Below are 15,447 nucleotides of genomic sequence, written 5' to 3'. Positions count from 1 at the left end.
TTGGCATTTAGCATAGAGCATTTGCTTTTAGTTCATTGCAATTTCCTACCATATCTTGGAATTTTCATATAAGAACTCCCACACTTTTTTGTATGGAGAAACAATCCACATATCCATTTTCTATCTATCAAGTATTACATCATTCCTTATATGGTTGACCAAGAATAGTAATCCTTGTTGCATTTTGGTAGCCATGCCATTCAATCCTATTTTAGATTCAAAGTTTATTTTGTCTTCATACTAGAGTTAGAACCACATAAATTTCTTCTAATCATATTGAAAACATAATTACCCCTGTAATATCTCATTTTTAATGCTTGCTATCTAACAAGATATCCTTTTGATCATTAAGTACATTGTTCATTTTTTGGTATCATCACTTAGTTGCCCTTGTTTAGATCATGTTTGATGAATCAACTTGATATCCCATGGAGCATATTTGGTACCATATTGAAGTCATGTTTAGTTTTTCAACACTTTTATGAATTGTACCCATCTCATATTCTTGACAGTTTTCCTCTAGTTGTCTTGTTACTTTATTAGTATATCTCTAAAAATCCTCTACCTAGTATTTTATTATTTCTCATGGAGTGTTTTCAATTATTAGTAGGTCAACCATAGTTTAATGCTCCAAAAAAAGGGAAGAATTAAGTCCACCTCTTACTATTTAATCATCTCTCATATGATATCAATCTCTAATAATCACATCATACTTTATACCTCATGCTAGTGTCAAGGATTCATCATTTCCTTGAACCTAATAGTCCTTCCCCTATCAACTTCAACAATTATATTCTAGGGGTGCTCTAGAGGATAATGTACCTTAGGCTTATCTTCCTCATTTATGGACGTGTTGAATCAAGAGCAAGACCTTAATTCTGTATGGCTCATTTATTCCTTGCATTCTCAACTCCAACTCATCATATCACACCTAATAATCATACACACTAGGGAAGCAAAAGATATTATGCAAGATATACATGGCCCAATGCTTTAGACAATTGTACTAAATTAACTAGGCATATAAGAGGTATCTAAGACCTCAAGAGAACATTTCCCTTAGGTAGTCTCCTACATGCCTAGTGTATATCAGTCCATTAGCTAGCGTCAAATGTAGTTCCTTTGATGTGATTAACTCAATGGTGTTGTTCTCAAATCCATCAACATGGTATTCCTTTGTGTTCACTCATTCAAATATTTAAAGATCCTTCTTTTTCAGTAAGGATTCATATTTTATTTCCACACCCTTCCCCCCAATAAAGGAGTATTTGGTCCTATGTATCGAAATAAACATCTTTCATGATATCAATCCTAGCCTATTTTGTTCCAAGCACATGTATTTGGGACCATGTTCTTAATTCCATTTGTTTCATGTATTATAAATAATACTTCATTTTATCTTGTATTACTCAACCCCCTTTTTTCTTGGCATAGCATTGTATTTTTTGTACTGAGTTATCTCAGTGAGTATGGGTATTGCCTTCCCCACCTCACTAAGATCATGTCCACCCACTTCTAGACTCTTGGTTGACAAGTGGTAACTTCTAAAAATCTTCTCCATGAGTGGTTCTAATCCTCATGGTGACTCCCCCTCTCACTTTGGTCATATAATACTTAGATAAAAGAAAACTATGATGTATTTTGATCATATAATGTGCTCCTATTCTCATACATTGAGGGAAATCTATTATCACACAAAAAAGTGATCACCTAGCCAAAATTACTCAGATTATTATAATACCCCTTTGTAGTATGAGTTTCTCATATTAAAACCTACTTTTATACTATTACCCATGAAAATAGCTTAAGAATCACTTTTTTATAAGTTATTTTCATTAATTTATACCCACCTTGTATAAAAATAGCTCAAAAACCCATTATTTAAAGGCTATTTTAATTAATTTTATGTATTTTCTATAAAAATAGCCCAAAACCCCATTATCTATGAGTTATTTCCATTAAATTGATTTGAGAAAACATTGTTTTTAAATTAGTGACCCATAATTAAGGTCATAAACATTTTTTATGACTTCTTCCTCTTATATTTAACAAAAAAAATTAAAATAATTAAATCTTAACATTGTAAAATAATCCTATTTTATTATTTAGACTAAATCAAATATACCCATTATTTTGGGTAAATATGAGTTATTTTCCTCTCCCTTTATAAACCCATTTTTATTTATAATCAATCTCATCCTCACTTTACAACATTAAGCCTTTGACCCTTAAACTTGTGTTCTCATTTCTCCCTTGAAAGCAAACAAATGAATTTGCCATCACATTTTCTTTCAAGCATCTAACAAGGTTGAAAATGACCCTTCAATAGAGGAGGTGAGGTGACCATCAATCTCCAACTATTAATAAAATCTTCCTTTTGGGTTTTGGAGTTATTTATTACATTGCTTGTCATTTATATTTTTGTTTGATTTGTTTTATATATATATATAATATTATTAATCTAATATTTTTAACTCCTAAGTTTTATAATCCACTTCTAGTTCTCTAGCTAAAACCACTAGAGTGGTACTTTCCCGTAGCCCTTGTTGTAGTAAGCGTGTAATGGTTGGCTTTCTCCGTTAAGCTTAAAATTGAATAAGCATTGGAATGAAAAGCCATACCAAAAAGAAAAATTCGCATATAGGAAATAATAATCTCCATAATAATAATAAAATATATATTTGAAAATTGGAAATGTGAATGATGATAGTGTAAACATGGATTTGCATCTCTCAACAGCCATAGAGATAATGTTGAATAACAAATTGAACAAGAAGAAATCATCTCAAACAAAGGTATGAATATATTATAATGAATACACCATGAAATTCATGTTAGCAATTTAGTAAATAGGTATATCCTGCATTGGTTTTAAGATTTTTATATTTTAGATTTCAATGAATAATTATGTCTATAATTGATTTTGATTTTTTATTCCTTTTATTTTAAAAGTTTTGACTATTTTTATATTAAGTATTTAATTTGATGTACTTTTAAATCTATAATTATATAATTTCAAATTTCAAAAGAAATTTGTAATTGGAGTGCTATTGATATTAATGATGACTTCTCTATTAAAATTGTTATTGGTAACTTAGAACCTAACAATTAACCATGTTTTTATTCTATACTCTTGATTTGATTTCCCAAATTTATTTTAAATATGCACCAATGGTAACACAACTTCAAATTTTTCTAGTTTGGTAAATTCCAAGATGTGATGTTTATTGGGTATTAAAAAGTTGATAAAAGAGGATATTGATTACATAAATCAATATGTAATCCAAAACTTACTAATGAAATGGAAACTTTAAAAATGGACATTACATGGTGGTGTAATTGCCTAAAAAGAAATACAAATAAATATTCTCCCACTGGGGATTACCTCAAAACATTCATTTGCATTCGTGGAAAAAGAATTTGGCAACCACACCAAAGACATCGTAAAAATACCAAAAATCTCAAGGTCCAAATAAATGCAAATGATTAACTCTATTGTTGGTAATTATCCCTACAAAGATAGACTTCTACAGGGTGTTCTATATACGGTGCATGAATGTTGGGTGGTAAATTCTCATTTACAAAATGTAAGGGATATGGTGCTAAAAAAATTTCATGAAGTCAATATGAATCACATTAAAAATATTTGGAAAATAATTGAGATATTCAAAAATAAAAGAGGTATGGTGATATTGATATCTTAATTAATGCATATGTTAAACTAAAACCATGGTAGGTTAGGCTTATCATTAGTGTTGTTTTCATTATCATGTAAAATTTGAATTTTTTTACAATCTTTCATTAGTTTTGGTATAACTTTTTGAAAAGATTCACTTACTCCTGCCACACTTTGTACTTTTTGTATCACAAATTCTATATGGAAGAGGAAGTGTTGAGTTATTTTGCCACAAGGAATGTGTTGGGAGAAATAAATGAAATCATTGTGTAATTTTGTGTTATTTCATTTTATTAACCCTGTTGATAGGAAAGGCAAGTATCAGATTTCGGGAGAATCGTACCATCCCGCATTTACTTAATGATCTCACATAAGGTGTACTTAGTACTCATTAAGAAGATGAGATTTCATAATCTAAAATATCTTTGTACTTAAATGATTTCCTACTAATTGGGTAAATGATAAAACAAAGTGTTAATCATAATACAAATTGAATGCCATGATCTGCAAGTGGTACAGTTATTCTTCCTGTACAAAAGTTTATAAAACAAAAAAATAAACTTTCAATACGCATTTTTGCACTAGGTGTTCTTGGACTAGAACATGTGTTTTCCTAATTAGGCGCGCTAAGCAGTGTAGATTCCTGTACTGAACATACCTGCACTGAACATGCTTGCACCAACCATGCTTGCAATTAGACAAACCTGCACTACCCATGCCTACACTGAATATGCTTGCACTTGAACACACATTCCTACACTAGGGATATTTGTAGCATTTCTAGAAAGATAAGGGGAACCAAACGAAAATTCTAATAGGATATAATTCATAAGTTGGATTAAAAAATTTGTTGAATATACAAGGGAGGTTTTATTTACCATTCTTTGGTGTTGACATATGCCTTTCGATCTGATTTGTGAGTTCACATCAGATCCTGCAATCGATCCATGAGGGAAAAGGATGTGGGAAAAAGGGTAAATTTTTAGAATATGAAGGAAATTACGACAGGGAATTCAAGAGCGAAACCACCAAGAGGGACAAATTGAAAAAGTTATTTCGGGAAAAAAATTGTTAGGGAAAAAGAGGGAAATACGAAATCGGATAGGGAAAGTTTCTTTGGAGAGAGGGATGGTAAACTTTATGGGATAAAAAGAAGAAAATAAGGGGAATTTTTTACGAAAATGAGAATAGAAGAAGGGCATAATTTCACTTGACATCTGTGTGTATAGTGTTGATCCATAAAATAAATGCAATAGAAATTGAGTGTTGCTTGGACAAAAAATTGTGTGCCAGCTATCCCAAACTTGGATAAGAGCCTAGTTCCTGTGCTTGAACCTGCTTTTTCTTGGTGACAGTTAACACATCTAAAGATCAAGAAACATTCCCATTTTATTAGAATTGATCTTCTTGCCAACAAGCTAGTTTTCAGGTTGATCCTTCTGCAATTATGTCAGTAAAACTGATTTTCACAATCACAGGAAATAAATAAATAAATAAAAAAATTCTTTTTAATTTTTTTTCCTTTTATTATTATATAAAAATTTTTTTGGATTTTCTTTAAATTTTATTTCAAGAGAAAAGAAATCAGACTACAATAGGCTGGCATAGACACCTACTAACTAAAGTTCAGACTGCAGCTACACTTGTTGCATTAACTCTTCCTTTGTGATGGGCTGAAAATATGCTTTAAGCCTATGCCCATTCACAAGGAAAAATGGATTTCTCCCATCGATAGTTTTGACTTATACAGCCCCATTTTCGAAAACTTAAATTACCTCATACGGTCCCATCCAACGAGTATGGAACTTCCCTTTAAAATGTTTAAATCTAGAGTCATAGAGAAGTACCCAATCACTTGGTTGGAATTGTTTCTTCCTTATAAACTTGTCATGCCACTTCTTGTGTTACTGCTACACCAAAATATTTTGTTGAAAAACATCCCTTCGAAATTCATCCAACTCGTTTAGTTGTAATAGACGATGTTTTTTTTCTTCTGAGAGATCTAAACCCAAATGAACTACAGTTCTAAAAGTCTTTATTTGAAATTCAATCGGCAAAAGGACTTGTTTTCCATACACTAGCTCATATGGTGTATGCCCCGTGTTGTTCATCCAAGTGGTTCGATAAGCCCGTAAGGCTTCAGGAAATCAGCTAGCCCAATCCTTCCTATGCATGTTTACTATTTTGGTGAGGATGTATTCGATCACCTTGTTTGTGGATTCCACCTAGCCATTTGATTACAAATGGTACAGTGTATATTTCCTGTGCTGAATCTTGTACTAATTCATGACTTCTTGTACCAAGTTAGAAACAAACTGCGGTCCATTGTCAGAAACAATTTCTCTAGGAACACCAAATCTAGTAAAAATTTCATTGAACAAAAAATTAACAACACCTTTTTCAATGGCAAAAGAAACAGCTTTAGCCTCTACCCATTTAGTAACAAAATTAGTACAAACCAAGATATGCTTTTTATTTTAAGGTGTGGGGTTTATGGGTCCTACAAAATCAATAGCCCACTTTTCAAAGGGTTCAATCATGACTTGAGGACATAAAGTCATTTCATTGGCTTGAACATGTTGACCCATTTGTTGACAACTATCACAATTCCTAACATATTGCTTGGCATCCTTAAACAAATAAGGCCAAAAATAGCCAATGCGTGAAATTTTATATGTAAATCGCTTGTCAGCGAAGTGGCCACCGCAAGGTTCATCATGGGAAAATTTTAAGATATCAAACATTTATTCCTCTCTCACACATCTACGAATAACAAAATCTGGTCCAGTGTAAAAGAGGTCTCCCTGTATCTAAGAATATGAAGCACTTTTCTGAATAATATTCCACTTTTTGTGAGTGTATAAGTGAGGTGGTGTTTTTCCAGTGACTAAATAGTTAGCTATGTCAGCAAAGAATGGAGATTTTGCTGACATAGAAAAATATGCTCATCAAGGAAATCAGCTTCAACAATAATTACTTCACTAGGATTGTTTAATCCAGAAAGATAATCAGCTACAACATTAGACTTTCATGGTCTATCAATAATTGTAACATTGAATTCTTGTAATAGAAGCGACCACCTAGTCACTCTACTGCTAGTTAAAGGTTTATTCATTAAATATCTTATAGCAGAATGATCAGTATGCACATAAAATTCATATCCTATAATGTAATGTCTGAATTTGTTAATAGAAATAATAATGGCTAAAAATTCTTAGTCACTATATAGTTAAATTTGGCAGGTGACAAATTTTTACTAATGTAGTAAATAGCATAGGACTATTTATTCTCCTCTTGTCCTAAGGTTGCACCAATGGTAGTGTCTGAAGCATCGAAGGAAATATGAAATGGAACGGACTAGTTTGGTCCTCTCAAAACTAGTGCATGTACTAATTTTTCCTTCAATGTTTCAAACTTGGAAAGTTGTGGACCAGGTGAATTCACTATCCTTAGCTATTATTGAAAAAGGAGGTAGAAATCTTGGAAAAAACTTCAATGAGTCTCTGGTAATAACCAACATGTCCTAGGAAACCTCTCACTTTTCTTTTGGTTTTGGGTGCAGGAAAATGAATAATGACTTCAATTTTAGCGGGGTCCACCTGAATACCTTTGTAAAAAACCAAATGACCAACAACCACTCCTACTTTGCACACTAATATACATTTTTTATCACTCAAAGAAATATGAGCCTCTTGGAAACGTAAAAGCACATTTTCTAGATTTTTAAGAGCTTCATCAAATGAGTTGCCAAGCATAGAAAAATTGTCCATATAATCTCAACACATTCAAGATCAGAAAAAATAGCCAGCACAACCCTTTGAAAGGTAGCGGGTGCATTACACAACCTGAAAGGAAGCACTCGATAAGAAAATGTACCCCAAGGGCATGTAAAGGTAGTTTTGTCTTGATCTGAAGGTGTGATCTCGATTTGGTTATACCCACTAAAGCCATCTAAAAATGAAAAGTACTTTTTACTGGCAAGGGTATCTAGCACCTGATCAATGAAAGGAAGGGGAAAGTAATCCTTGAGAGTGGCTTTGTTTAATTCTCGATAGTCAATGCAAATACACCATCTCCCATATTTCTTGCAGAATATCACTAATGGAGAGACCCACTGACTGTCATAAATGGGGTAGATGAAATTAGCATCTAAGAGTTTTTGTAATTCCTCCTTAACAATATCTCTTAGTGCGAGATTCATTCATCTCTAGGGGTTGTTGGATAGGTCGGGCTCCCTCCTAGATATAGATATGATGAGTACAAGTCTCAGGAGGAATGCCTTTCATGTCTTCGTAACTCCAAGTGAATGCATCCAAGTGATCTCGTAACAAGGTAACAAGTTTCTCTTGCTGAGATGAATCCAAGTCTAAGCTAATGTGTAAATATTTTCCTGGAATAATTTCAACAAGAGTGGTCATAGGCTCAAGAGTACAAGAAGATGATGCCATAGTATGGGATAAGGAAGGTTGGGAATCATAATTTTCTTGGAAATCTAGACTAAAGATCTGATGAAGTGTATCAAAACTTGGCATAGTGTCTAAATTGTTCAATAAATATCGTAATTCACCATCTTGGGTGGACTCAGTATAATGTTGAATCGAAGAAATAGGTCAGGTCTCCTCATCACTACTGTCATAATCTAACCATAAAGTATCCTTGACTTCCCGAATAGATCTAGCAAGTGGGTATAAGGTGGCTTTTTTCCTAGAGTCTCCATGTGAAATGTACTTATCACCAGAGCGACATCCAATATAAGCATCAGTCGTGGAAAGCCATGGTCATCCTAGAATCAAAGGATGTCCTCCCATTGGATTCTTTGGCTGAAGCATAATGAAATCTGTGGGGTATTCCGGTGAATATATAGAGACAACCACGTCGTCCAATACTGCATTAGCCTTGATTTTAGATATGTCTACAAGTTCAAGCACGGTGGGTGTAGGACGAATATGGTCCAACCCAAGTTGTTCCATGGTTTTCATGGTCATAACATTGATGGTTTACCCCAAGTCTATTAATACATTAGAGACAAGGATATAACCTATCTCGACAGAAACAACTCAATTTCCAAGATGTGTGTATTTCTCCATTGATACGCATCCTGTCATCAACTCAGCTACACTACCAAGAAACTGAATGGTTTGAGGTTCTACTCTCTTCCTCCCTAGCTTTTTAAGACATAATTCCCAAATGATCTTTGTACAGATGGGAATTTCTTGGATTGCCTGAAGTAAAGGGACCTTTATACAAAGATTCCTTAATTCAGAAGCTAGAGTGGACTCGGGGTCACTGTTCTCCCCAACCAACCACTTTGGATAGGGGGTTGGTTTGAAGAAGATAGTGAATTTGAAGGTACAGGAATGGGCTGAATGGCGACTTTATTTTTCAAATGATCACGAGTTACCTCCTCATTTTTCTCCTCAAGAATCATCGTGGATTGCTTTTGTTTTTCTAGTTTAACCACCCTTTCTGATCTCAATTGAATCTCATTTATCCCAAACAACAAGGTTCAATAGGTAGAAAGAGGGGATGGTCCAACAGAATGAATCAGTTGTACCGCCTTATTATTAGGATTCGGTACCAGTTGAGCAGGTAGTTGAGGTGGTCTACATGGTGGTGGAAAATTCAATGGTGGAAATGATTGACTCTGCTGAGGTGGAGAGAGAAAATATGGTTGTGACATATGGTGTGGTGCATATGAAGGAGGATATGATGGCATATGAGCAGGATAGGAATGATATGAATGGTTTGGCCCTCTCCATCCTTGTTGCCAAGGTTGAGAGGATTTTCCATGATGAAAATGATTCTTGTGTTGCCAATGTTGAGAGTGATTATTATTATTATTATAATAGGAATATGGAGGTGCATTATAACCATAAAAATGTGGTTCAGGAGCCATACCTGCACTTACCTATGGCTAGTTTCTTCGTGCTTCCATGGCATATAATGGCTCAGATTTAGAATTCTCTCCTTCTAGTACAGCTTTTAATCCAGGTATGGAGGGGCAATCCTCGGTGGCATGGTTCTCTGCACAAATCACACATTTATTAGCACTTTTCATTTTAGTAAGACACTCTCCTAAAGGATGCTTTTTCCTACATTTTGGACAAAAAATAGACAATGACTCTTGTTCCTTTTCTAATTTTTGTTAAAATTTCAAAGAGTCTATTTCTTTGCTAAAAGTATTCATTATTTCAATTTCCATGTTGTCCATGTTATTCTCCAGACCAATGATCATAACATCTCTAGAGCCTAGTTTGTTAGTTTTTCTTTGACCTCCTCTCGTGGATCTAGATTGATTTCGAGAGAACTTCCCGCAGAAGTCACAAATTTGTTCAAAAGTTTTCTGGGCAATGTCTCATTGTCCTAACAAATTCAAATTATGTCTACAATTCTCAGTAAGTCCTCATAGGAACAAGGTTCGAATAGTACTAAAATCAAATTTATGTTTGGACCTTTGGAGTATATACAAAAATCTCTCTAAGTAATTCTCCGAAGTCTCATCATCACCTTGTACAATGGTGAAGATCTCATCCTGCATTTCTCTCGTTTTAAAATATTCCTGATATTTATTCAAAAATACTCTCTTCATTTGGTCCCAAGAACTTATAGTGTTTCCTCCTAGTCCCATGAACTATCGCAAGGCTGAATCCTTGAGAGTTGCAAGAAACAACTTTAATTTCTTGGCATCAGAAGAATAATCATAACTCTGACATAATATATCAAACTCAAATGAAATGAATATGGGTCTTTGTGCACCTTACGATGAAAGTGTGGAAGAGCTGGAGGTGAAATACTCTTCATTTGTACATTTACTTCTGAGTTCACTATTGGAAATCCAAAATTGGACTACTCTTCATTTACCTGGTTCTCTCCAGTCCCCTCTGCATGGTCTTCATGATCAGCCATTGTTGTGCCTCCAATCGGACCACTTCTAGAAGATGAAGGTTCACTAATGCTGAATTGAGCTTTATGATCACGTTAGCCTCCTTCTTCCCCTTTTCAAGTTGTGCCACACATGAATTACTGTTTCCAAAAGTGGATTGTTCTAGCGTGATGAGTCCGAGTCTACTTGGACTTTCTACCTGCAAAAAAAGGTCCAATATGAGAAGAGTTTTCAGATTTTTCAGTTTTTTTTCAACCCTTATTGGGCTTCGGACCCCTACCTTTATTAGGCATTCATTTTAAAAATCAAATCCAAAATCAAAAGTCAAATTCTTATAAAGAAAAAGAATTTGTTAATTGTTGCAATGAATAAAAAAATTAGCACTCGTAAAATCGTCAAAAAAATATAAGCATACTATAGGAAAAAATAATAGTTGACTTACCCCTATTTTATAAAATGTAAGGTTCTTAAAATTTTCAAATCACCTCCCCGGCTACAACGCCAAAATGTTGGGTGCGGGAATTGCGATTAGGTAGATTCCTTCAACACTTAATTGTCAACCCGAGGGTTTCATAAACTTAGAGACAAAGCACAGGAAGTGCCATAAATGATATGAACTTTTCCTAACTCTATTCCTACTTCCTTAATTGTAATCTTGCAAAATCAAAAGAAAAGATCACCCGAAAATTTACACCAAAGAAATTCTAGTGCTAGAATGTGAAAGAAAGTATTTCTGTAGAAAAATAAATGAAAGGAACTCTCAAACTTCTTGCAAGACATCTTGACTAATGGAAATGTAAATCCATGTTTATCTTCAGTATATTTGTGTGTCAGGTTAATAATTGGACCCTTGGAGATATCTGACTTCCTTATAGATATTTCTCCCTGCACTAAGTTGTTATTCCTTTACTCCTACAATGTTCTTGCACTAGTACTAGAACAAAGTTTAGGTTTTGGAAGTATATTTTACACCTATACTAAATATTTATGTCCTCATGTAGGGGCACTAAGCCTCAAGACTAGAGCACTATGTTCCTGTATCAAGATATTGATTCCTATACCGGAACAGAGATTCCTGCACCAACTTTTCTAGTTTTTCTTATAAGAAAATAAAGAATGTGTTAACTTAGAGAAAGAGTTTACAAAGGTGAACATAACTTCAAAATAAATTCCTCAAACAAAAATAATCCTTCAACCAATATTAATATCTAAAATAAGATTTAATTTCCAAAGTCAAAGCACACTTTTCTTTAATCAAGGAACATCTTCATGCAATCTAAAGGACTCATCTAATTGTGACAGCAGGCTTCAATCCTGTAATAGTTATTCACACAAATATGATCTGCATTCATAACCTTCTTAACTCAAAAAGATTCTCTTTGAAAATAATTAAACATGAAGTCTGATCTTTCCCTAAACAATATGAAGTATAGGTACATATTAATGTGTCACAATGACATTCATTCTCGAATTACCAAAGCATATTTAATTCAAGATATCAAGAACACTTCAAAATGAAAATCACACACTGCAAAAACGCATTAAGGCTCATAAATCATATAAGAATAAAAGACTATTACTGTAATGAACCAAAGGAATCAATCTGCGAAACTATAAATGCACTAGTGCAGGAATGCATGCTTGCACAATCCAGGCAGAAACGATATTAAGCTTTGAAGAGAAGAAAGCATAAAACTAAACTCGGTTGCACATGTGGATCCATCACACATTGATGAAATCAAATCTGGACTTTGCAGAAGAATAAAGCATCTATTTAATTCACACTTTGCATTAAACAAAATCAACACACCTTAATCGAAAAAGAAGAATACGAGGGAGAATGAGCTGGGTTGGTTGGGCCCTAGCCAACCAACTTGTTTCCCTGTTTAGGAAACATGAAGATTCAGCTCTTAATGACACATCAACACATAATTACAACACAAGATTGAAATAACATGGCACAATCCCTTTCTATTAATAATCAAAAAATGTACATCATGAGTTCGAATCCAGCCCAGAACGAGGGTGATACCAGCAAAATTACAAAAGAACAAAATTACAATATCCTTGCTATAGCTATCGCTCGCTACCATTTTCTATCTGAATCCTATATTTTATACATCCGTTCAGGCCTGCGGCCGTAACCAAATTACATCCTGCATTCTAATTTGATCCTTTTAGCTATAACAAAAGAATAACAACAATTCGTACTAATCCTTTCGGCTATAACAGAACGCTAATCTAAGCATCTGGCCGAAAACCCAATCTCCATCATATCCCTAACTTATCTTCACTCCAAGCCCAACTCGATTTGACCGTTCTAGAACAAGGTGTTCATGTTAGGTAGTGAGTTGTCATGGTTGTTTAGGATTTGCCAGTGGTGAAAGAATCCTACCTGCACTTGACCATGCTAACGGAATGATCAATACATTGCTTATCAAATACTTTAGGAAAATAAATATTAGTTGCAAAGAATATTAAAGGTACAAAATCTATGAAAACGATTAATTAAGCACATTCGTAACCCTTAAACATGAAATATAAAGCTAGTGCAGGAAAAGGCACGATTCTTGGACTAGTGTAGGAATAAGGAGGTTGCAAGGTTAAAACAGAGGTCTAAGGTTATGGTTTTGAAGTGGAAAAGGGGTTAAAAATGAAGAAATTTAGCCTACCAACATCCTCCCCTCCTTAAGTTGTTGTGGGTCCTCACACAACCTTTACCTGCTGCAAAACATCCAAAACAAACAAGCCTCCTTTCAATTCTAAACTTGTATGTTGATCCCTTCTTTCACTATCTTTGCCTTCTTATTTCGAGCCTTTTTGAGTTTCTTGGTCACCTTTTTAAGACGTTCATAACACTTTGAGGCCAGAAATTTCCATATCTTAACTTCTCTTTTCTGCTCCTTCAGTTGTCCTGCCAACTCTGCATTTTCTCGCCTTTGCACTGTATTTCTCTCTTTCATCGATTGTTTTAATAGCTCAAAGCCGTAAGCATGTTCCTTGAGCTCTTTTATCCGACTATTCAAACAGAGGGTGGAGTTCTCCACTCCCAATTCCACTGGCATAGAATTCTCGGCAGTCGATTCCAAACATGTGTCGACATCATCAAGGTCGAGGTTATCCTCACCACCTTTCAGTTCCTGCATTTCAATATTGTCAAGGGTTTCAATACCCAGTGTCCCAACTTCACTAAGTGTCTCAGTGCCCTACACATTTACTTTATCAGGGGTATTAGTACCTTTCTCATCCAATTTACAAGGGGTTTCAGTACCCTGCTCTTCAAAATTATTGAGGGTTTCAGTACCGTGCTCGTCCATCTCACCAGGGGTTTCAGTACCCTGTTCTTCAAAATCATTGAGGGTTTCAGTACCCTGCTCATCCATCTTACCATGGGTTTTAGTCCCCAGAACTTCAGAATCATTAAGAGATTTAGTGTCCTATGCCTTATCATCCACCTGACCCTCCACTAGGTCCTTGCTTGCACTCGACATCATTTTTCTTTTCTTCATCCTACCAAAGAGGACCGACAAGGGTGTGTCATCTTCCTTCTCCACATAGTCACCATCAACCACTGTATGGGTCGCCGCCTCAGCGAGGACCAAAGATTATCATTACTTGGTGAAACAGGTGGCGAGTCATCCAACAGTATCGGGGAGGATGACTGAACATTACCCTCCCTCGAAGAGGCAATCCTTCTCCTGGCCAACCTCTTGGTCTCAGTAGGGTGCAAGGTCAGTGTTTCCAATTTCTCTTTCTTTCCTGCACTTTTCTTCTGGGTCGAATTCCCTGCACTTAACCCCTGAGACTCCTTTAATAATTCCTCCCAAGTCACATTTTTAGATTCCATCTCCTTCTTAATTAAGATTTTGATCAGCCTGTGGTGATATAATTTTTATGTGACCTGAATAGACTTCCCTTTCTGAACCTCTTTCGCCATTTTTTCTAAGCTTCTGAGAAAATAATAAGGGAAATTGATGATCCTACCGACTCAAAGTGCAAGAGTAGGTGTATGTGATAGAGGAAAGTTAGTGAGTAGTGTCCCTCACACGTAACAAACTTATGCAACACATAAAGGAGATCCTTCCACTTTCCTATCATAGCATTCCATTGGAGACCGTTCTTCCAGTCCACCTTCTGCTTCAGTTTGACCACAAACCGGCGCCATAGCTTCTTTTATAACTTCTCCTTCTTAAACCATTGTCCCCCCACTACTGGTAAACCTGTAACCTGAGATATGGACTCCTTTGTGACTACAAATTCTAATGAACCAACCTTGGCTCAACTCCCATCAAAAGTCCAAGCGAATGTTATTGCCACTGCTGAGTCAAATCCATCGAATTTTTGCAGACACGGGAGGAACCTGGATTCTTGCAATATTACAATACCATTCATGTACTCAGCGGCTTGCTCCATCTCTTTTACAGACCGTGGCTCAATCCTTACAGGTGCCATGTCCGTTTGAATTCACCCAGTGCTTGTCTCAGTTTTGAAAAGATATTACAACGTAAAGAACTTAAATGATGGTCGAGCTATACATTCGTCGTTATATTAACCACTTCTCCAATGGTCGTGATTCATCATTAAAATTACATGGACGTGAATATGAATTGGTTAAGGTACAGGCACGTGATGATTATTGGAAGAGGCAGTGGTTTAGATAATAATTCCATGTAATGGTCATGAAAGGTCAGATATGGAGTAAGGCCATTATTATCAGGTGATGAGTTTTTCAAGGAAAGGCAAGTATTGGATTTCGGGAGAATTGTACCATCACACATTTACTTCATGATCTCACATAAGGTGTACTTAGTACTCATTAAAAAGATGAGATTTCATAACCTAAAATATATTTGTACTTAAATGATTTCTTCCTAATTTGGTAAATGAT

General features: G+C 35.0%; 1 protein-coding gene across 1 annotated transcript in view; it reads right to left on the bottom strand.

The window, feature by feature from the left end:
* LOC149153995 (origin of replication complex subunit 5-like) overlaps positions 1 to 15,011 on the bottom strand; it is a 32,975-nt gene extending 17,964 nt beyond the window's left edge. Inside the window, exons 1-3 of the mRNA XM_089444003.1 lie at positions 14,945 to 15,011; positions 13,778 to 13,968; positions 13,397 to 13,699 (exon numbers count right to left, since the gene is read on the bottom strand). Coding sequence (XP_089300129.1) covers positions 13,397 to 13,699; positions 13,778 to 13,968; positions 14,945 to 15,011 — 561 coding nt within the window. The remainder of the gene's footprint in view (positions 1 to 13,396; positions 13,700 to 13,777; positions 13,969 to 14,944) is intronic.
* Between the last annotated feature and the right edge of the window lie 436 nt (positions 15,012 to 15,447).

The sequence above is a fragment of the Pinus tabuliformis genome, chromosome 9 (assembly GCF_031772625.1).
Source record: "Pinus tabuliformis cultivar Carrire ecotype Pingquan chromosome 9, CPIR1, whole genome shotgun sequence".
Classification (NCBI taxonomy): Eukaryota; Viridiplantae; Streptophyta; class Pinopsida; order Pinales; family Pinaceae; genus Pinus; species Pinus tabuliformis.
This window is presented reverse-complemented; position numbering and strand designations above follow the sequence as displayed.